Below are 22,118 nucleotides of genomic sequence, written 5' to 3' on the forward strand. Positions count from 1 at the left end.
GATGACGACGACGGTGCTGCGTACGTGCGCGACCCTATCAACCAATCACCGCACTGCAGCCCGCGGAATGGTGGAGGGAGGGGTGACGTTTGGAGAGGGGGGACAACGTCTGGAACGTCACTTGAGATTTCAGTCTGTCGCACCGCGGCATCAGCACAAGGTCCAAACGGACTCCTGACTAGGCTTTTGGAGCATCTCGTTTTATTTACCAAAAAAAGCAACCGTCCACCCTTAGGCAGCGGCTCTTTTTTGTCTAACGGTCCTCCATGAGATTCTTCAGGCTTACCTTCAAGTGCTTCGTCGACTGCTTCTGAGTCTACTGCGTCCCAAGGCGCCAGCTGACATTTTTTTTTCGATTTAAAAACATCTCTTGGCTGAGCTGAGGGGTTTCAACGTGTGAAAAAACTGAGATTTATAAATATTCTTAATTGTATTTTTGTATTTCCAAGAGGCGAAATAAACTGAGAAAATCAGAAAAGACAACTGGGGCACACTGCATGGTGCTGAATATATTTGCCTTCCTTGGCACGTTTAGCCATCCTCGTCTAATAACCAACAGCCAGCTCGCTTTTTCTATTTAATTTTGTTCCTGCCGCTGTCCAACAGTATGTCGCCTGAGCTGGGAGAGAGTAGTCAAGGTGAGTATGTTGCATTATTGTGATTAATCATGTGTATATTAGTGGAATGAGTCACAGCTTTGACTACTCGTTCTTTGTGCAATGACAGCCGGATCAGCACCGGCACGAAACATGCATTACTCAACAATTATTATCACCCCCCCCAAATTCTCATACAGGATAGAGCAGTTAAAAAAAATCACATAAATGACATTGGTTTGATGAGTTTGACCATGAGTGAACATTGCAATTCTACTCACCGTCACCAGGTCCAAATCAAACTTTATTGTCAGGCAGGATGCACATGTGTTTGTAAAGGTTCACCACATTTAAAAACGCACATTGGTTTTGGACCAAAGGTCATTGTCACTATGTGTCTATTTGAAGTTGTTGTCTATCATGCTCATCCATCCTTTTACTTTGCCCACTTCATTCCCTCATACTGCTCTGATCTCAAAGGAACTGCCTCACGCACCCAGAAGAGAGTAACCTGCACTGATATGCAATTGCAGACATGAGGTGGCACATCCTATTTTTCTTGCACTTGCAACCAAATGGGGGAAAACGTGAGCTCGGTCACAACCAATAGAGGTCCATACTGTAGAATAGGCAGTCTGCTGCTCTGTGCTGCAGCACACTAATCATCGGGACTGAGATGCAAACATGCACAATGAATGGTGGGGGAGGGCTCACTCGATGACAACACAACTGCAACACGAGTATAACCGTAATAACAACCAGTGAGGGCAGCACACTGAAGATATGATGCAGAGTGTTTCTTCAAGCCCATTTTGTCTAAGTATGCATGTTTCGTTGCTATTGATGAATAACACGATCCCACTTTCATTCAGTCCAAATGTGTCCCGAGAGCCATTTGGGCCATTGTGGTCCAGCTCCTTAATGCTGTCATCCGCTAACTATTTTCTCACCTTCTCCCTTACAGGTGAAATCAGCCTCCCCCAACTGGAGGCAGGAGACCTTTCTGAAGGGGAGGGTGGGGGATCAGCTCACCCTCTGGTGCCTGTCCCTGGAGCAGGCCAAGGGTGCAGTGAAGCTGGAGGAGCTGGTCCCCCACTGACCCAGGACGGACCTGCCACTGGAACAGGGAATGGGGTTGTTGCAGTCCCAGTTGTGGAAAGAGAAACCTGGACCAGACAGATGGACTTCATCATGTCCTGTGTGGGATTTGCTGTAGGCTTGGGCAATGTGTGGCGATTCCCTTACCTTTGCTACAAGAACGGAGGAGGTGAGCTTCACCATAGCCCTATATGCTTATGGTAAGGTGAGCGAAACATAAATGGTTTATATGTAAAATAGAGGGGAAATTCTGACTTTTTTGTCATTTATTCCTTGACAAGCAATGAGTCATATTTTATCTGATGATAATAATGAGAAAATAATAAGAAATATGACAACTACAGTAATTAAGTTAAACAATAATAGCCCTTTGATTGACTGGTACCCAGTCCAGTCGAGGGTGTCCTAAGTCAGCTGGGTAGGCTCCAGCTCAGCTGAGACTCCGAACAGGATAAGTATAAGAATACCTTGTGCTGATAAAATTTTTAAAGTCACAAAAGTGTTATGTGTACACTAGTAAATGTCTTACTGTCAGATACCAATCCCTGCCAATCCCTGTGGTACATTGGCGCTAAAGTCCAGTATCTTGGTCAGAATGGAAAAGTTCAGGCCTGTGTGCCTGAACTTTTCATCTGAACTCATCTTAGTCGAGGGATTATTATTTAGCTGTTTTATGATATGATAAGATAAAGAAATCAGCAGCTGTGTCTGTTTTTGTTTCATGACAACTATAAATTGAAGCGAAAGTAGACCAGCATATCATTGCGTGGCTGTTAGCACGTAGCTGATATGCGCCCATCCGTCTACCCCCTCACTTCACTTTATTATAGCCACTCAACAGATGTCCTGCAGTCTCACTGGCATATTCATCTCCCTGTGTCTTTTCCATTTTCATCCTTGCCAGCTTGCCCAATAGTAACCTGTTCAAATTGTAGCCTTTGCCCTTGGCTTGTCTTATCCCCACCCCACCCACTTGGTCATATTTTTATGAGGTGTTTTGTTGAAATTAAGCTCAATGAGCGGCTCTGTGTGTGTGTGTATCTTAGTCCAGCCCTCCCTCTCTCTTGTGTGCATGTGTCTTGTGACCCACAGCCCTGATACCCACCTTCTGGTATCGGATAACAATGGCCTGCTTCACACAGTCCACCCCCTGTGCTCCTGCCCTGCACTCTTGCAGCTTTACAAAGGTGCTCTCTCTCCCACTCTGCCTGATAAGGTGGCATATGGACATGTCATACAATAACCTGCCCTGTGCCCGTTCCTTCCTCCCCTTCATGTCAGTGCATCCGCAACACAATTTGATTTTGTGTTCTTGCCAAGCCCTGAGTACACCTTGCAACACCACAGTTTCCTATTAGAGCTGAGTCATATTCATGCTCGAATTGGCAAAGTTGGACCAAATTCATAGAATAAATACCTTCATTTATTTTGTTTGTGTCCCTACTGTTGATCCTGATGTGTCAGGTCCAGTTATGATTAGAGAGGATTTACTTAAGCCTATTAAGGATGCAGTTCCCCATAGCTTCAGCCAATAGGTTCGGGTATGTCAGCAAAAGCCTTTTTCTCAACTCATTCCATTCACGCCTCCCATCTCATCTCTTGCTCTCTTCTCGCTGTCTCTCGCTCTCCCGCCCCTTTCTCTGTTTGAGTCACGCTCACCAATGTTGCCTTATAAGGCTACAGCCCTCTGCTCCCATTGAATGACATAAAGACTGATGGAGTGAATGAGGCGCAAATTGTCAATCAATAGCATTGCTCCCGTGCGAGTTTGCTGGACTGGCATTGCTGTGTAATTTTTTTTGTTGCTTTTACCAAGCCAGCCCTGTCCCTACATCGTCCTAGTGTTTTTTTTTTCAACCTCCGTCCTCTGTGATCCATCCATCTTTCCCTCCTTTGCTCTTAGCCAGCCTGTGCGCTGCGTCACAGGCAGTCACATGACCACCTCAATCGCTCTGTAGTGGCATCACGTAGTTGCAAGTGTGTTCAAACGACATTTGTATTTGAACCGCCTTATGTCCCCCATTGCTCTTGTTCTGTGGCTCTCTTCTAATCAGAGGAAGCTTTCAATACGAAACACTTGAGTGTGAAAACCAATAGCCTGAGGGCAAATGCTGCCAATAAAAAAAAAAAGTCCCAGTTATCTCTATCAGGACTAATTATTTATGAACAACTCCTTTTCCCTTTATACACCCTGGTCTCTTCTCCATGCATTTCAGAACACAACATCAAAATTGTCCATTGGAGCATACAAGTGCTCATCAATCACTGACGTTTGCAAATAATAGGAAATAATGTTATGTACAATGAAAGAATTAGACTATTTTCATGATTTTGTCAAGATTCCACAGTAAGAGCAAACACTTTTATAAAACACTAATAGATACTTTTATCTCATTAATTCTCATTTGAAGTTGTCCTGATTTATAATAGATTTATAGACCTATAGGAGGCATTTCATCCATCCATCCATCTTCTATGGTGCTTATCCTCACTAGGGTCGCGGGTGTGCTGGAGCCTATCCCAGCTGACTTCAGGCGAGGGGCGGGGTACACCCTGGACTGGTCGCCAGCCAATCGCGGTGCACATAAAGACAAACAACCATTCACACTTACATTCAATTAGACAATTTAGAGTCACCAATTGTCCTAACATGCATGTTTTTGGAATGTGGGAGGAAACCGGAGTACCTGGAGAAAACCCACACACGCACGGGGAGAACATGCCAACAAGATTTCAACCCAGATATTCCCGATCTCCTGAACGTGTGGCCAACATGCTAACCACTAGGCCACAGTGCACGCGGAGACATTTCACTGAACTCAAAATAATCAAAGAATGAACATGATTCCACAGTTGACTGATAATTACCTATTATTCAAATCAATAATAAACTCAGTTGTTTATTATTCCAATAAAGACCTGATAAGAAGAAATGTATTATATGGGGTGTGTCTATATATGAGTCAGATATGGTATTACATTAATAGGGCAGTAAGATAATCAAATAGTAAATTGTACTCACGTCTCACCTATTTCTACTAGTGAATTTTAGAAGAAACATGAGAAATATTTCAGACAAAATAGAAACTAAAATGAGGCTGAGATGAGAATTTCAAATATGTCTCCTGAGCTGTCGAAGAACAATCTTTGAGCAGTAAAATTTTCCTCTGGGAAGTATGTCCATTTGTAATACTGTGTAACTTTCACTGGAGATGCTATGTGTGAACAATGTAACAAGTTGTTGTGTTCCATGTTGCAGGCGTGTTCCTTATCCCTTACTTGCTGATAGTTTTCATTGGCGGCATCCCAGTCTTTTTTCTGGAAATCGCTCTGGGACAGTTCATGAAGCAGGGAGGGGTCTCTGCCTGGAACATTGCACCTCTTTTCAAAGGTACCTCTGAGTGTCACGCAGTAAGAGTGAGCATTATTGATTGTGTGTTTATTATGTCGTCTCCTTGGTTTGATCTCTCTACCAGGTCTTGGCTTGGCTTCAATGGTGATTGTGTTTTTCTGCAACACCTACTACATCATGATTCTAGTGTGGGGTCTCTACTTTCTTTTCCACTCCTTTACCAACCCACTGCCGTGGGCCACCTGTGGACACCCCTGGAACACTCCCAATTGCACAGAGGACTTCCGTCGCACCTGCCACAACCGCAGTGCTACTCAGCTGTCCTCTGCTGCTCAAGACATGAACTTGTCCTCAGTCAAGTTCCTCCTCAACAACAGCTGCATGGAGACTGAAGGCATGCGCTCCCCAGTCATCGAGTTCTGGGAGTATGTCTGTCTTTTATCTACACGTTGTCATACAACTTAGATGGTTTCCAAAATGTTCTTTCATCATCTCATTATAACATATTTACTTTATCTCCTTCTAAATGAAACATTGAAATATACTTTATGGGCAAAAGTCTTTGTACATTCCTACTAATCTACATAGTATATTACATTCTTTGACTCCAAATTTAAGGGAACAGTTAGAGGAATGGCCTTTCCTGTACCAGCATGACTATGTCCCAGTACTCAAAGCACTGTCCATAAAGGCATGCTTGGATGAGTTTGGTATAGAACTGTGGTTCCCAAGTTTTTACAGCCACGCACCCCTTCAGACATTTGACCTGAAGCCATGTACCCCCTACTCCTGCACACTTAAAAAAAACAATCATCATAATCATCATCCTACATATCTTTTATTCCAGTCTGATGTTGGAATTCTTCCGTTTGGGTTGAGTTTGAGCGTCACCACGATACTATGGTTTAAGTCTGCATATTAATTTAACCAAATTGAAGGGGAAGGTTTAGCAACCACGATAAAGCAGTATCTGAAGTACAAAAATACATACAACCAACGACAAAGCCTCATTTGGGGGAATCTATGTGGGAATCTCCACTGAGAGTGACAGGTTTTCACCGCTGGGCCGTGCGGGGATTGGAACACCAATATAAATGAAATCTTCCATCCATCCATTTTCTATGCCGCTTATCCTAATTAGGGGGGTATGCGGGAGCCTATCCCAACTGACTTCAGGCGAATACCTGGAGAAAACTAAATGAAATCTTCAAGATTAAAAATTGTTAATGCACAAAATAATCATCAAACTTACTTATTTGATCGTATGATGCACACAGAGCAATGAACAACTTCATGTCCTGTCTCCTTTCTGCTCCGTTCTCCTTGCGCCGTGAGGCATTCAGGAGCACTCAGAATTGTGAGTGGTAGGTGCGAATTGTTTTTCATTTATATTCACGTACCTCAATTACAATTCGTCTACCCCTCGGAGTACGCATACCTCACTTTGGGACTCTAGGGCATAGAAGAACCTTAACACCTTTGGGTAGCACATAGATTGTTTGCCAAACCCAGCATCAGTTACCTCTGACTGGATGAATGGACAAATTCACACAGAAAAAAATCTTGCAATCTTCCCAGAGGATCTGAAAGTAGTTCTAATAGAAATAACCAACTCCATCTCCACCCTAATACTTTATCAATTGAATACTTTTTATTTTAGATATTGTAGTTTCACAACCCTTTCTGATCAAAGCTTTTTATTCCTTGTTTTTCAAACTTGGCCTTTAATTTGTCTACATCTTATTAGTTATCTTTGAGGTTGTATTTGTTTTGAAACCTTGTGTTCTTGCTCACAGACGTAAAGTTCTCCGTCTGTCTGGTGGGCTTCATGAGCCCGGTAACATCAGCTATGAGATGGTGCTCTGTCTCCTTGCCACCTGGATCATTGTTTACTTCTGCATGTGGAAGGGAGTTAAATCTACAGGCAAGGTAGGTTTTATCTTGCTTTACAAATCTCAATGATGAGTACCGTGTTTTTGGGTTTATATGCTGCATAGATTAATTATGATATATTTAGATTTGGTTTCTTGCCGCTCACGGTTCACAGGGTGCAGTCTAATATTAGTGTAGTTTGACACAAAAACTGAAAATAATTGAGGTATTTTGCCCTTTGACCCCCAATCAGCTTTGGTCTAGTGTGAGGATCAGTGTCTAGACTGTAACCCATAAAACAGCAGACATTCTTCTACTCATTGTGTGGTTGTTGTTTTTTTTACATTTTTTTCTTAATGTAAAGTTCAAGTTCATCACAGTCTGATTATAAACATACACTGATAATAAAGTTTTAGTGTGAATTAGGTATTGTTGTAGCTATTGAATCCAATGTTTTTCCAAGAAAATGTTTATTTTACATGATACTTGTATCTCTAGAGTAGGTAGTTTTCCAAAGCAAGCAAAAGAGACTGAAAGAACCAGTTAGCCAGCTATAAGCGGATTAGCAAAGGTCCACCATGTAGATATTTGAAATTTGGAAAGAGGCCATGCTCACCTCCAGATCAAGACAAATATGTGCTTTCTCAGTGCTTTACTTTGAGCATACTTCAAAGAGTTAGTTTGGACTTTTACTGGGTAGCAGGGTGCCGCTTTGTCATCATAATTTGTCAAAGACAACGTTTGAAAAGGTCTGCCAAAAACCCCTGCTATTGCAGGAGGTTTACAAATTGTCTGGCTTTCCATTTACAGGCTACCTTTTCTTCAAAGTTACATGACAGGGCCCATTACACATCTACACCGAGGACCTAATGGGCTTAAGACTTGAGTATTTACAAAGCAGGTAATTGCTTAATCAAAGTGATAAAAACATACTTTGGTGCAGTTACATTTGACCATAACAAATAGACCACATTAATAAGCACTGACCTGTCTCATTTAGCCTGTTTAAAGTCATTACAAACACATTTTATGCACTTCATTTAATTTGAAGAGCTACAGCTTACTGTTAACTTTCACTATGTGAGACACATAAGACTTGAGCTTCACCTATCCATCATAATCACCCAAATTTATCGTGTATCTGCTATTTATTTATTGTATTTTCCTTCTTCCTGTAGGTTGTATACTTCACAGCTCTGTTCCCCTATGTGGTTCTGGTTGTTCTGTTGGCCCATGGTGTCACCCTACCTGGAGCTCTAGATGGGATTTTATACTACCTGAAACCAGATTGGTCCAAACTGGGAGAAGCACAGGTACAACTCATATATTTGCATTTAGGTGTCTATACATGCTTTCTGTGGCAGTGTAGCCTATTGTTTTAGAGCAGGGGTCACCAACACAGTGCCCGCGGGCAACAGGTAGCCCCCCACGACCACATGAGGTGCCCGCAAGCCTGCTTTTCATTCAGGTTTTCAGTTAATAATGTGAGAACACTAGAAAGAAATGTATTCTGAAACATAAAATGTGAGTTGTGGATACCAGCATTTTGTGAATGTTTTGGTAAAACAAGCATATTTGATTTCTTTGGGTTGAAATAAGGTATGAAAATCATTTCTACATAAATGAGTAGCTCGTGGCCATTTTCATTTTCTAAAAGTAGCTCTCACAAGGAAAAACGTTGGTGACCCCTGTTTTAGAGGGACCAGAGGTTGCTTCACAAGTCTATATGGCAATGAGCTAATAGAAACCGTTTGGAAAAGAAAACCCGAAAGGTGGTTGGCCATTGATTCAACATTGATGTAGGGTTTGGTACTTGACAAATAGTCGGCCTTTAAAGCTTATAGTCAGACATTTGCAATAACCCCTGTATTCATCCAGCTAATCCACCTGCCCTGTAAAATGTTCTCATACTACCGATTAGAAAGCTTGGCTGAAGTTGACATCAAATCCTGCAATTCAAAACATTGTTACTCCTTTGTGGTAGGTGTGGATTGATGCTGGTACCCAGATTTTCTTCTCCTATGCCATCGGACTGGGTGCCCTTACTGCACTGGGCAGCTACAACCGCTTCCATAACAACTGTTACCAGTGAGTTTAAACAGTGTCAAACTGAAAAGACCTCAACATAACTCAAACACTAGGCATACAATGCATGCTATGTCCAGTGACCTTTAACCTGTGTACTACAAATATGATGCTCAGGAATAGCAATTCAAAGTAGTAGCACCTTCTCAAATGTGGAGTACGAAATAGACACTAGTAGGAAAAGGTAAATGTGTCCCTCAAAGCAAGGTGATTAATTGTCCATTTCTAACTCCAGTAGGTCCACCTAGCTTAACATTCAAGCTGTTGTTGTCATCTGAGATATGTAAACATATATAGATCCTTACGTGACTTAGCCTTGCAAAAGTAAAGCGGATCATTTTAGTATATATCATTGCTTGCTGTTTGCGTATTTGGAAAGTCTGTAGTCAGTATACCATCTTGAATGCCCTGCCCTCTGACATGTTCTCAGTCTTAACCTTAATTGGTAGTTGAAAGATGAATTCAGAATTCAAATTCAGATCTTGCTTCTTATTCACGCATAGACGAGTTCATGAATGACAATGCACTGTACATACTGTTCATTTAGTCCATGTGACTCCGTGTTTGGATCTTCTTCATTTATTAGTTACAGCAATTACATCTGATGACTATGGGCCAAAATGAAATATCTTGAATTCAGCCACAATGGATTCTTCTTTAGGGGGTCTTGTCTCCATCAATAATCGGAAACAGATCCAAAATAGCCATTTTCTAAAGTAAATTAATAACACAAAGATTTAGGTTTATCCAAAAAGCATTATTTACATATTCAAACAAAGTTTGACTATGAGCATTCATAAAGTGTAACATGTTTATGCTGCAGTAAGTGTTATCTTGATTGTTTATCTTTTCAACTTCCTTGGCCACTAAGTGTGTTTTATTATCACGGTCTATATATGAACTGCTTTGTTAACCCCAGCTTCCAACCACTTGTTTTGATTATGCACGTGCATTAGGATTCCTCTGGGTGCTCTCTCGAACTGATAGAACATGCTTCTGTTGAATGAGTGGGGTTTGCAGTTGCACCAATTTATTAATGACCACCATGCATTAATCTCTTTCTTGTCCTCATGTCAGAGGGGATTTGTCTGGGCTGGTCTTGCCAGAACATTTCATGATGGAGCTATTCATGTCATTGCAAAAGTCATGTCAACTTTTTAAAAAGAGAATCTGAGTTCATATTTTCCACATTTATACAAACATGTGTGTTTAATCCTGCACAGGATATGTTTAGCTCTAGTAAGCAACCATTAGGTCTTTCACCCTCTACCCCCTCAGACCTTGAGCCAAACTCGCTGTTGCCATATTTGCTCTGCATCACTACAAGGACAACAGCAGCTTGCAGAGATATATTTATCCCCCATGTATCATCCCAGGCTACTCTTCATGTAGCCAGTATTTATTCTGCCCTGCTTGTTTCAACGTATTAGGAATAATCCTTTGTGCTGTGCTTCTCTCCCGTCCTTGTAATATTTTTTTCCAATATCTTCCATTTCTCAGAGATGCGTTTGTGCTGGCCCTTATTAACAGTGGAACCAGCTTCTTTGCCGGCTTTGTCGTGTTCTCTGTGTTGGGCTTCATGGCTGCAGAGCAAGGTGTGGACATCAGTAAGGTAGCTGAGAGTGGTAAGTATACAGCTTTATCACGAAATGTGTGGTGAAAATCACAACTCTATTGAACTGGCAGTGCAGGAAATTTTCTAAATGCTTTTTGTTCATATCTAGGACCCGGTCTGGCCTTTATAGCATACCCCAAGGCTGTGACTCTGATGCCTCTGGCCCCGCTTTGGGCAGCGCTCTTCTTCTTCATGTTGCTCATATTGGGCCTGGACAGCCAGGTAATGTAGACTACATGATAACACAAATTTTAAAAAATCCTCTCTCTTCCATTGTTACACAATTATGTCCTCTCATTTGTCCAGTTTTAACATTGCATTTTGCTGCAGCGTATTTGTTGTGTCTGTTGGTGCCTACATCTATTGTTTAACAGCCTTTATATTTGTCAATGAGCTTCTGTCTGATTCACACAGAGGGTCATTCTACTGTCCATGCACTCTCACTTTCTATTTATTGCTTAGCGTCTCCTCCATGCAGTGTGCATCTTTTCTTGTGATGACCACATTGCCGTTAAGGTAAATACATTTAGCAACGACAGTCTTTACTTTCATCTTATTTTGGAGGCTTTCTCTCTCATAATATGCTAAAAACCTTTTTGCCAAAAAGAAACATTGTAAAATTAGTCAGTAATGTGTAGTCAGTAATACGCTGCTGAACAAAATCTTAATTATGCTATACCTCCTTGGCTCCAAATAGACTTTTTTGACCCCAAAAAATCTTAAGAACACCACCACCGGTTAGCATATGTCACCAATCGGGGTGTCACGGCACACGGAACGAGACTAGGTTTACGAGAAGGAGTCGAGAACGAGACAAGACGAGATTTTAACATTATTTTTAAGGAAAAAGAAGAAGAAAAATACAGTAGCTTTAATAATATTTATATATACAGTATATTATGATATTAAACTATATTATTATCAACATTATTTGGAGACCAAAGTAACCACTAATGTTATGATAATATCCATCCATCCATCGATTTTCAATGGTGCTTATCCTTACTAGGGTTGTAGGTATGCTGGAGCCTATCCCAGCTGAGAGGCGGGGTACACCCTGGACACTCACTACCTACTCACTACCTATGGACAATTAGAGTCGCCAATCAACCTAGCATGCATGTTTTCGAAATGTGGGAGGAAACAGGAGCACCTGGAGAAAACCCACGCACGCACGGGAGAACATGCAAACTCCACACAGAGATGTCCAACGGAGATTCAAACCCAGATATTCCAGATCTCTTGACTGTGCATGCATGTGCATGCTAACCACTTGGCCACTGTGCAGCCCGTTATGATAACATATCATAATAATAATTCTATGTATTTATTCAAACGCTTTGAGCCCTGTGGGCTAAACTGATATGGATAAGTTATGGCTAAAAGAACTACAGTTCCCATGATGCTTAGAGTGCAGAGTCAGGAAGTAGTGAATTTCTGAAGCGACGCTAATACCACGCTTTGAAGTCTTATGCAGCGATCGTTTTGACAAATTTTGAGTATGCAAGTCTGATCAAGTGTAGAATTACCACGCCTCCTGCTTGGGCCGCTTGCACCACGGCAGCTGTTAAACTCCAAATAAAAAAGCCTCTCATGTCTCATCACTGGAGCTATCGAGCGACGCTGGAAACACCGACTGTAGGTAGGATTACAAGTTTTATAGCATCGCTGCGCTCTTGGGGTAATTTTGGTTGGCTGGCCATTCCTGGGAAAGTTTTCACCATTTGTGGATAATGACTGTCACTGTGGTTCACTGGAGTCCCAAAGGTTTAGAAATGGCTTTATAACTTTTTCCAGACTGATAGATCTGAATTAATCTAAGTTATGTTTTAACAAGGGGCAATCACTTTTTCACACAGGGCCATGTAGGTTTGGATTTTTGTTCGCCTTAATAAAAGGTTTCATTTAAAAAATGCATTTTTGGTTCAGTTGTGTTGTTATTGACTAATATTTTAATTTGTTTGATGATCTGAAACATTTAAGTGTGACAAACATGCAAAAAAATAAGAAATCAGGGAGAAAAAAAAAATATATATATATATATATATATGCAGTATATATACACAGTACAGGCCAAAAGTTTGGACACACCTCATTCAATGCGTTTTCTTTATTTTCATGACATATTTACATTGGAGATTCTATGAATGAAAAATATGAAGTAACTCAATATGTCTTATATTTTAGACATATATTTTATGTCTTATACGGGGGGTTTTTTTGATAGCGCTACAAATCCTTGGTGTTCTCTCAATGAGCTTCATGAGGTAGTCACCTGAAATGGTTTTCACTTCACAGGTGTGCCTTTTCAGGATTACTTCTTGGAATTTGTTGCCTTATTAATGGGGTTGGGGCCAAGGGGTTGTATTGTGTGTGTGCCTGTACTGTGTGTGTGTATATATATATATATATATATATATATATATATATAGTCATAATTATGCAAAATTACGGTTTAATATGTCATCTTTCACTGTTGTAAAGTTGTAGAATTTCTGTTTATGACATATTTTCTCACAGGCAATTCCTACTGTCTGTCAGATGTTTGCAGCATTTCTAAAAAAATGCTGGCTTTTTAACTGTATTAAAGAGCAGCATTTATTTTTGCAATGTCGCAAACCAGACTGTGTGAACGCACACAATTTTGCACAGTTCCGTTTTGATTTACTTTGCCGACCGAACGTCTCAGTGAGTGTTCACTGTCGGGACAAAGGCTCTGCATCTTGATGTGTAGTTTTTTGCCTCATGGGAAAACTGGGTCGGTGGTTTATGTTTTTAGTGTGCAAGTTTGTTGCGTTGCCGTTTTGTTGGCACCACTTTCAAACAAATTCAGCATACTGCCTTGTCCATGTTGATGGACTCACCTTGCTCATTTGGTTTGAAGCTGAAATATTGCCACATCATGGCTGAAATTAATTATTTCTGCTATTTTACCTTGTATTGCTCCACACTAGGCAACACTCTACTGCTGTGTGTAGGCTAGCAGCCCCGCCTGCCCCCCTCAGAGACAAAGAGACTGTATGACTGACAAGAGGGCTCACTTCATTCATGCCATTGTTTTGTGGAGAAAACGTGCCAAGGGGCTGAAAACAAGCACAGAGTGAACCTTATTTCTGCCTGTTTGGAGACAAGATAAGAGGAAAACAGACATGCATGCACATCGCAATATACCATGGCCGGCAAAATGAAATCAAAACGGCAACATATTGTACGTTCAAACACTAGCGCCCCCATTGCAGTACCTAACCATGACAGACAGCACTTTTAAAACCAGGGGAAAATTTCACATTTTGCGCTACTGGATTGTAAACACATTGTGAGTCAAGTATCAAAATGTCAAACGAATAAAAAGGAGCAAGAGACAAAAATAGTCCTCAGTTTATTCAATACTCTGTTTAAATTGAAACAGGCTGTTTATCAGCTGATCAGATGTATTAGACCATAACAAATAAAATGTCCAAACCAAGGCTGGAAAATCTGGTTTTCATGTCATTTTTGCCAGAATACTTTTTTCTCTCTGGCTTTTAAGATTTTGTTCATGAGTGCATAGTATGACAGTTACATCTGAAACAAAGAAAAACAAATACATTTAGGCCAGTTTGTATTGAATAAGTATGCCATTTTCTCCTACATGTGATATATTTTGATCATGGGTTTCATTTTTAATTATACCCAGTGAAGGCATTAATGTTACATGCACATCTAAAATGTTAATAAATAATGCAAACCATTTTGGAGAAGATCCTTGAGAGGCTTGTGAGTTTCATAAATTCACGCTGACTTGTGTCCCGATGTGACTCTAATCTACTCCTCCCCCCCAAACCCCCCCACCCCCCACCCCACACCTTTATTTTACTTTTTTCAATTTCAGTTTGTCGGAGTAGAGGGTCTAATAACCGGAATCATGGACATGCTTCCTCACAAATCCGCCATGGCCTCCTTGCGGCGAGAGGTGGTAGCAGCCATCTGCTGCGTCATCTGCTTCCTCATTGACATGTCCATGGTCACAGAGGTACAATTTCACATTTAACCTGGTTATTGTCAGTGGTCCTCAAAGTGTACAACTATTTAGAATCTGTCAGAAAATTGCAGAATTAATCCTCTGAATGACACTCCTGAGTCATCTAATGTTATCAGTATGCAAACTTTGACCAGTCCAATTAACAAATCTTTATTCATACTTTTCAACAAAGGGCACCATTTAAAATACAGTGTCCTCCAGAAGTATCTGAACAGTGAGAGCAATTCCTTATTTTTTTCTGTAAACTGAACACATTTCAGTTTGACATGAAAGTATGAATATGAGATTCGAGAACAACATTTCAGCTTTTATTTTCAGGTATTTACATCTGGATCGGATGCACAACATAGAAGATAGCACTTTTTGTTTGAACCCAGCCATTTTTCGTTTGAGCAAAAGCACTGGAGCATGTGACTGACAGGTGTGTTTTGCTGCCCAGGTTACATTGCTTATTCAGTAGGGGTGTAACGATTAGTCTTAAGAACGATTCGTATCACGATTTGTGGTTGCTGATATGATTCAAGGGCGATATTGGTTCATTTAGAACAATACGATCCGAAACGATTCAGTAACTTAAGTCGATTCAGTAACTTTTTAGCCAAAAATTCGACCAGTGTGACTGTGAAATAAATACTGGACAGTGCAGGTGAAGTTTCCTAGATTCCCATTGTTTTTTGGAAGGGAATCAGGTATAACTTATTAATAATGGTGACATTCTTAAGAAATAAATTATCAATGATTACAATGAAACAGTGAAAAATGCAATATAAAATCAGGACGAACAGAGGGTGATAGAGCATGCCATGATTAATGATTTACTTTAAATAGTGCAATCCATACCTGCACTTTGCACCCAAAGGTGAGGAACATTATGGTAATTCCTCAGCAATGGTATCTTCAATTAGGTGTTTGAAACTTTCTACGGGCCGAATTAACATATTATAACTCTTGCCTTTTTTACATTCACTCAGTGGCTGGTGGCCTATCGCAGGGCACATAAAGACAAACAACCATTCACACTCACATTCATACCTATGGACAATTTAGAGTCACCAATTAACACCAATTAACCTAACATGTATGTTTTTGGAATGTGGGAGGAAGCCGGAGTGCCCGGAGAAAACCCACGCGCACACGGGGAGAACATGCAAACTCCACACAGAAATGCCAGGGGAGAATCGAACCCAGGTCTTCCCGATCTCCAGGCTGTTCCTGTATTGGCCAACGTCCTAACCACTAGACCACTACCACTATTGGTTGACCACTATCAACCAAATACTATCAAGGGTAATTGTTAAGTCTTACCTGTGAAAGGTTATTCCCTGGGATTTGTTTTGGACAGTAAAACGAGTCGGACACTTCCATGCAGCACATTAATGAGGCGTGTTCTCCACTCCGACCATTGCCACGTGCAATATGGCGGAGACGTTGATGTATGGCTCAGCATAAGAAGAAGCGAATCAGCTGTGTTTCACAGGTTCACTACAACTCCCATGACCACCACATACCCAGAAGACGATGACGTCACAGACAGGCAGACTGAATCGACTAACATTTAACGTCTTTATCATTAAAAGTGCTAAAAAAAAAAACACACACATCCATACAAAGCCTGCTGTGCTTAAATCTAATGCTTTATTTCCTAGTATCAATTCAATGAATTGATTACCTTTTAAACGATGTTAGATCGATATGTCGTCCTGAATGAAAACTTGAGAACCCAGATTGATGTAGTTGAATCGTAGGAATAGAAATCGATGCATCAATGTCGTGAATTAATCGTTACACCCATATTATTAAATAGCACTGAATGTGATTGGAAGGAAGTTTTGCCTGTGTAGACTGCATTTAGAGGTGACAATAACATGAAAGCCACAGAACTGTCGATGGGTGAAAAACAAGCAATTGTCAATCTCAGAGAACATGGAAAACCAATCAGAACTCTAGCAAAAACATTGGTCATAGCCAGTACAACCATTTGGAATGTCCTGAAGAAGAAACAACTGGTGTACTAAGTAACAGACATCAAAGAGGTAGATCAACAAAAACATCAGCAGGTGATGACAAACATTGTGAGAGATGTAAAGAAATGCCCTAAAATAAGTGAATGTATCACTATCCACTGTTCATAGAAGGTTTCATGAGCAAAAGTACAATATACAACGTTACAATGTTTTTAACATTATTAGAGCCCTGTTTACAACACATTGCGCAACACTTATGCTGCAAAGACTGAAGATGGCCGCTAGCTAACAAGCTAGCAAGCTCAAATTTATTTCTTCTTAGCTTCAGGAGCCAAAAACTTACTACTTCCACACAAAATGTGACAACCTTTTTTCAGAAATGCCATGGCTGACTTAATGACTTGATGCAGTGTTAAGGTAATCTAATGTAAGGTAATATCTCAATGGTTTGTGTCAATACTGCATCCTAGTGACCAGAATACTACATATCACTTCTATTTCAATATGTTTTCACTTAAAATAGACCATAGTCTGCCACAAAACTGCAATTATCAATTAATTCATTTCTGAAGCACCGCGGTATAGCGAGGGACGACTGTACACCAGCGATTTATTTATTCTTCAAGATATTCCAAATAGCTGTACTGGCTATGACCAATGTGTCTGCAGTGGTTCTGATTGATTTTCCATCTTCTCTCAGATTCACAATTGCTTGTTTTTTACCCATAAACAGGTCTCTGGTTTTTATGTTGTTTTCACCTTTAAATGCTGTCTGAACAGGCAAAACCTATCCTAGCCAATCTGAAACTGAGCATACACATTCAGTGCTATTTATTGATTAAATAATCAATGCAATAAGACACTCCCGGGCAACAAAACACACCTTTGAGCCACATGTTTAAATGGTTTGCTCAGATGAAAATGGCTGGGTTCAAGCAAAAACGGTTCTATCTTCTAAATTGTGCATCAGATCCAGATCGAAATAAAGGAAGTCATAGTTGAAATGTTGCTCTCTGGTCTCATATTCATCTTTTCATGTCAAACTCAAATGTTTTCAGTCTACAGTAAAAATAAAGGAATCGGCTTCACTGTTCCAATACTTCTGGAGAGCACTGTACTTCCATTTGCGTTATTGGTGGATTAAGAACATATTGTTTACCTTTCGACATGCTTTGAGGGTGTTTCTTTTGACCCAGTGCCTCATTGCTCAGTGGGCACATAAAACCATTGCCAAGACTTGCTATTAGAGCCTAAGTAGTTGGAAGGTCCCAAATAGGTCACATAGTATTAACCAGCAATGTTGAATGCTGACTCCTCACTCTCTTCCTGCCAGGGAGGGATGTATGTCTTCCAGTTGTTTGACTACTATTCTGCCAGTGGCATCACTCTGCTGTGGCAGGCTTTCTGGGAGTGTGTGGTGATTGCTTGGGTCTATGGTGAGATAAAAGCTCTGCATGCAGCGCATCTCTTCTCAGCACCAACAATCATATGATGACGTAAAGTTTTGCTATATGATTGTGTGACCTTAACAGGTGCAGATCGTTTCATGGATGATGTGTCTCGTATGATTGGCTATCAGCCCCTACCCTACATGAAGTGGTGCTGGTCCTACGTAACGCCCTTTGTCTGTGTGGTAAGCGTTACTTTGTATGTTTCCAAACGTCTTTTGCCTCATGGTAGCAAATAACTGACCTTGAAGTGTGCTTCTAGGGAGTGTTCCTATTCCATGTGGTCAACTACAAGCCCCTAACTTACAACACTGTGTACACCTACCCCTTGTGGGGTGAAGCGCTTGGCTGGGCATTGGCCCTTTCCTCCATGCTTTGTATCCCACTTACTGTTGTCTACAAGTTGCTGCGCTGCAAAGGATCACTGCGGGAGGTCAGTATGTTTGTCTGCATGTCCAGACATGTTCTCTCAAATAAGAGTGAGCGTGTCTCTATAGATATGTGTTCTTTGGATCACTCATTAGAGACCATCTGTCAAATAAATAGCTCACTAGCCCTTTGACTCAAGCAACTGGACTTGTATGCAGGTTCTTAATCACACTTCACCGTTTAACGGCCAGGCTTCAGCTACATATTCCCTCTGAAGCTGGTACCCATCAGATAATGTCATTGGCTTTTCACTGTTCCATTAATTCGCACTTGTTCCAGGTGTGATCAAGCCTGAATGCTGAGTCATACTGTAAGTCTAAAAGTATATTTCTGTGGTTATACTGAGGACCTTGCAGCGTTTAGATCTTGACGTATGTGTCATGTGCTCATAAGGTATGGTAAGCACTGGCTTGAAGTGAAGTTTTGAATCCACTAATGGGATCAGGGTGATCAGGAATCTATGTGGCAATGTTGTATAGGTCACAGAGTTTGTAAGCATAGCCAATAGCACACGCGTGACCACAAGCCTTTGTCAAGATTCCACTGTGAAAGGTCATCAAGCTGACAAGCTACTTGGGAGCGCCAAGAACCACCTTCTCAGTGAAAGAGTGTTGCAAATTAATTTAAAGGTGAAGGGAAAACGGGAACCAACTCTGACATATAAATTTTGCTTTAACCATCCTGGAGAAGTTCACAGGCCTTTGAAAGAGCATAAATATTCCCAGCACACCAAAAAAATTTAAGTTTCAGAAATGATTGACCCCTAAAGGAAAACGACACTTCTTTTAAATTTTGCCCATCAGCCACAATCCTTATGTGAGACATGAACACATATGTCTGTCTCTTTTCTTTGCGTTCTGAAGATATAAAAACAGCACGTGAATGAAAAATGCATGTAATGGGAAACACTTATTGTGCCTATTCTGGAAAAAAAAAAAGTCCAAAAAGAGCCAACAACCCTCCATTTACGCATATTAACCAAGCTACAGCGACATTGCTATTATTATTACTATTAACGGTGTTATGCCGATCGAACTATGTTATTGGCGCATTGACACCTTGCCACACCACACCGGCAAGCTACCAGCCGGCTAGCGACTAGCTTTACCACACACTCGCCCGCAGCACCTCAGCGCCGCGCTCACAATGCCTCAAGCCACTGCCAAGACACGCTACATATTGGAGCCGCTGCTACTGCTGCTGCGTTTTTATTTTTGAGTTTGGGAAAGTTAATGCTAGGTGTAGGCATTCATGTGAAATCAGTGCGCCCAGGAAGGAATTACAGTGATACTTTAAAGGACCAAAATAAGGCAAAATACTGTTGCGTATTACTTGTTATCATGAATGTAACTGTTACTACATGGTTACAGCATGTAAATAAAACCATAAAACCTTGTTGGAGGTTTTTGGAGGTGTTTTAATAGCAGTGTTTGTTGGTGGCATAGGTGTGTCCCATTGCTTGCGGTAATGAGCTGTCTCTTTTTATCTGTTTTTATAGATTTAGAGCGCTCAGAAAAGAGAAAGATGTGTGTTCATGGGCAAAATTCCCACAAAATTGCAGTTCTCCTTTTAAGGTCCTGCATGAAGCGCACTAACTTTCGAATGTTCTATAGCCAGCACTCTTCCTGTTCAGACATGACATGCGCATTAATTAGGGTTGTTGTCAGCTAATGATAGCGATTTGGCAAAGTTTAGCGACCAACATGAACTATTATTGAATGTAGAGACTATCATAACCACACAATGGCTCCTCTCTGAGACTGCTTTTGTTTACATGCACATACTGTACATACGAGACAGCGGTGAGTGAAAGCCATAAGTGGCAGTTATCTTTAAAAAGTTGAACTCCGAATTGTGACAAATATAAATATTTGTTGAATCTGTTCTTTTAAACCACTGTTGGTAAATTATGCTAGCTGGTGGTGTTCTTCTTTTAAAAAGTGTAATTTGGAGCTGAAGAGGGACAGAACCTTTAAGGCAAGAGAAGAAGTAAAAACACAGGAAAAACACACAGAGGACACACAAAATAGATAAGAAAATAATCTACCAGTGGTTGTCAGTGTTATAGACTACAATGACATGGTCACCACACGATTCAGTGACACTGATGAACACCTCTTCCTTTATATCCTTGTGTGATTCCTAGAGCCCTTACAACCCCAGGTGCCACATGATAGCTGCCTACTGTTCCTCAATAAGACGGGTTAAATGCAGAGACAATTTTTGCTGTACATTGTACAAATAAAGGTCTTCTTTTAATGACGATCATCGCTCATAAAGAGCACACTTACAAACCCAATTGCTTTATGGTTTCCACACATTTCCAGCCAAGTCCAGTTGCTCGATTCAAGTCTTGTCAGGTGCTCAGTCGCTTGGATAACTTAGAACTCTCACCGATCCATTTGCTCTTATATTTCTTTCCTCGTGCAGCGCTGGCAGCACTTAACCACACCAGTTTGGGGCAGACATCACCTGGATTACCTCGCCCCAGAGAGCGAAGCCAAACTGCTGCCTTCTGCAGGATCCAAGAATACCCATCTCTTTGAAAGTGTTATCTAACAGTCAAAGCCCCATAGAGCTCAGGAGCCAAGGTTGTCCTTTTAACATCAGCCCCCTTACACCAATTCACCAATTACTAAAAATATTTACACCCCACTCTGGACTGTGTAACCTAAAATGTCATAACTATGGAAAAAAAAGATGTCACAGATGGACCAAATATCGGTTTGGAAAAGACACATACCCACAGTTAAGACAACTTCTACTCTTCTCGGCTTCTGACTCTACTTCACTATCTCTCGCTTTTTCTGCTCCCTGCTTCTTGTGCTGTCCTGTCTCTTGTGCGATATGTTCCTTGTGGTTTCACTTAGGCGCTCTCTTGTCAGGGTTTCAACAGCCTTTTTCGTTCCATACTGTCACATCATTTTGAGAACATTAACTGAAAATATTAGCGTGAAACCTCATATCTGCTGCTGCAAACCACGGTCTGAGATGTAAGTACTGTGTGTATGTGCCAGAGCTTGGCAGCAGTGTCCTCGCATTGCTTTCCTCCAACTGTACAAAAATCACTTCCACTTGTAAATATAAAAAGAAGACAATCCATCTCCACTTCCAAATGTGTTGTGAACTAACCTACGTGTCAAGTGTTTGGTAGGCTCTGTGATTCAGTGTTATCAATTTTCGGACTGCATCATGATCAGTATTTTCACCCTAAGAGAGAAAGTTAGACTAGTGTGAGCAATGTGGAAGGAAAGGCGAGTGTGTGGATAGTCATGAAAGACTCAATAAAAGACCAAAAATTGAATATCCTTTGCTCTCTTTATTCAGAGGTCATCCTGTACAGTAGACGCCTGTTAAAAATATCATGTAGATTTAGTTAAATTAGTCATTGAATAATAGTGTGTGTCTGTTGGTTTCACTAAGATAAATCCTCTACTTCTGTGTTGGTTCCATTTACAATTTACATTTGCTTTGCACACAAAAATAGTTTCGATTGAAAATGCCAACATGATACTTTGCCCTTGAAATAGAAAGGAGCTCAAGATGTCAGCAGAATCAAATGTGTGAATACTGACTATAAATACCTCCATGCTGACTTCAACAGCTCCTGTCGTCATTAAAATGCAATTCAAGTCGTC

At 40.8% G+C, this 22,118-nt stretch overlaps 1 protein-coding gene across 2 annotated transcripts; it reads left to right on the forward strand.

The window, feature by feature from the left end:
* The first annotated feature begins 111 nt into the window (after window positions 1-111).
* LOC129179544 (sodium- and chloride-dependent creatine transporter 1-like) lies at window positions 112-21,784 on the forward strand. 2 transcript variants are annotated; one of them, XM_054772916.1, is made up of 15 exons: window positions 112-638; window positions 1,561-1,863; window positions 4,954-5,085; window positions 5,171-5,471; window positions 6,843-6,975; window positions 8,097-8,231; window positions 8,903-9,006; window positions 10,504-10,628; window positions 10,728-10,840; window positions 11,081-11,134; window positions 14,490-14,630; window positions 17,937-18,039; window positions 18,136-18,236; window positions 18,314-18,484; window positions 20,911-21,784. In XM_054772916.1, the coding sequence occupies exons 1-15, from the start codon at window positions 608-610 to the stop codon at window positions 21,037-21,039; spliced, it is 2,076 nt and encodes a 691-aa protein (XP_054628891.1). In that variant the 5' UTR covers window positions 112-607; the 3' UTR covers window positions 21,040-21,784. The 2 variants fall into 2 exon arrangements, with proteins under 2 accessions (XP_054628891.1, XP_054628900.1); XM_054772925.1 differs by lacking the exon at window positions 11,081-11,134 and having other exon boundaries at window positions 113-638.
* Window positions 21,785-22,118: the final 334 nt, after the last annotated feature.

This window comes from Dunckerocampus dactyliophorus, chromosome 1 (assembly GCF_027744805.1).
Source record: "Dunckerocampus dactyliophorus isolate RoL2022-P2 chromosome 1, RoL_Ddac_1.1, whole genome shotgun sequence".
NCBI lineage: Eukaryota > Metazoa > Chordata > Actinopteri > Syngnathiformes > Syngnathidae > Dunckerocampus > Dunckerocampus dactyliophorus.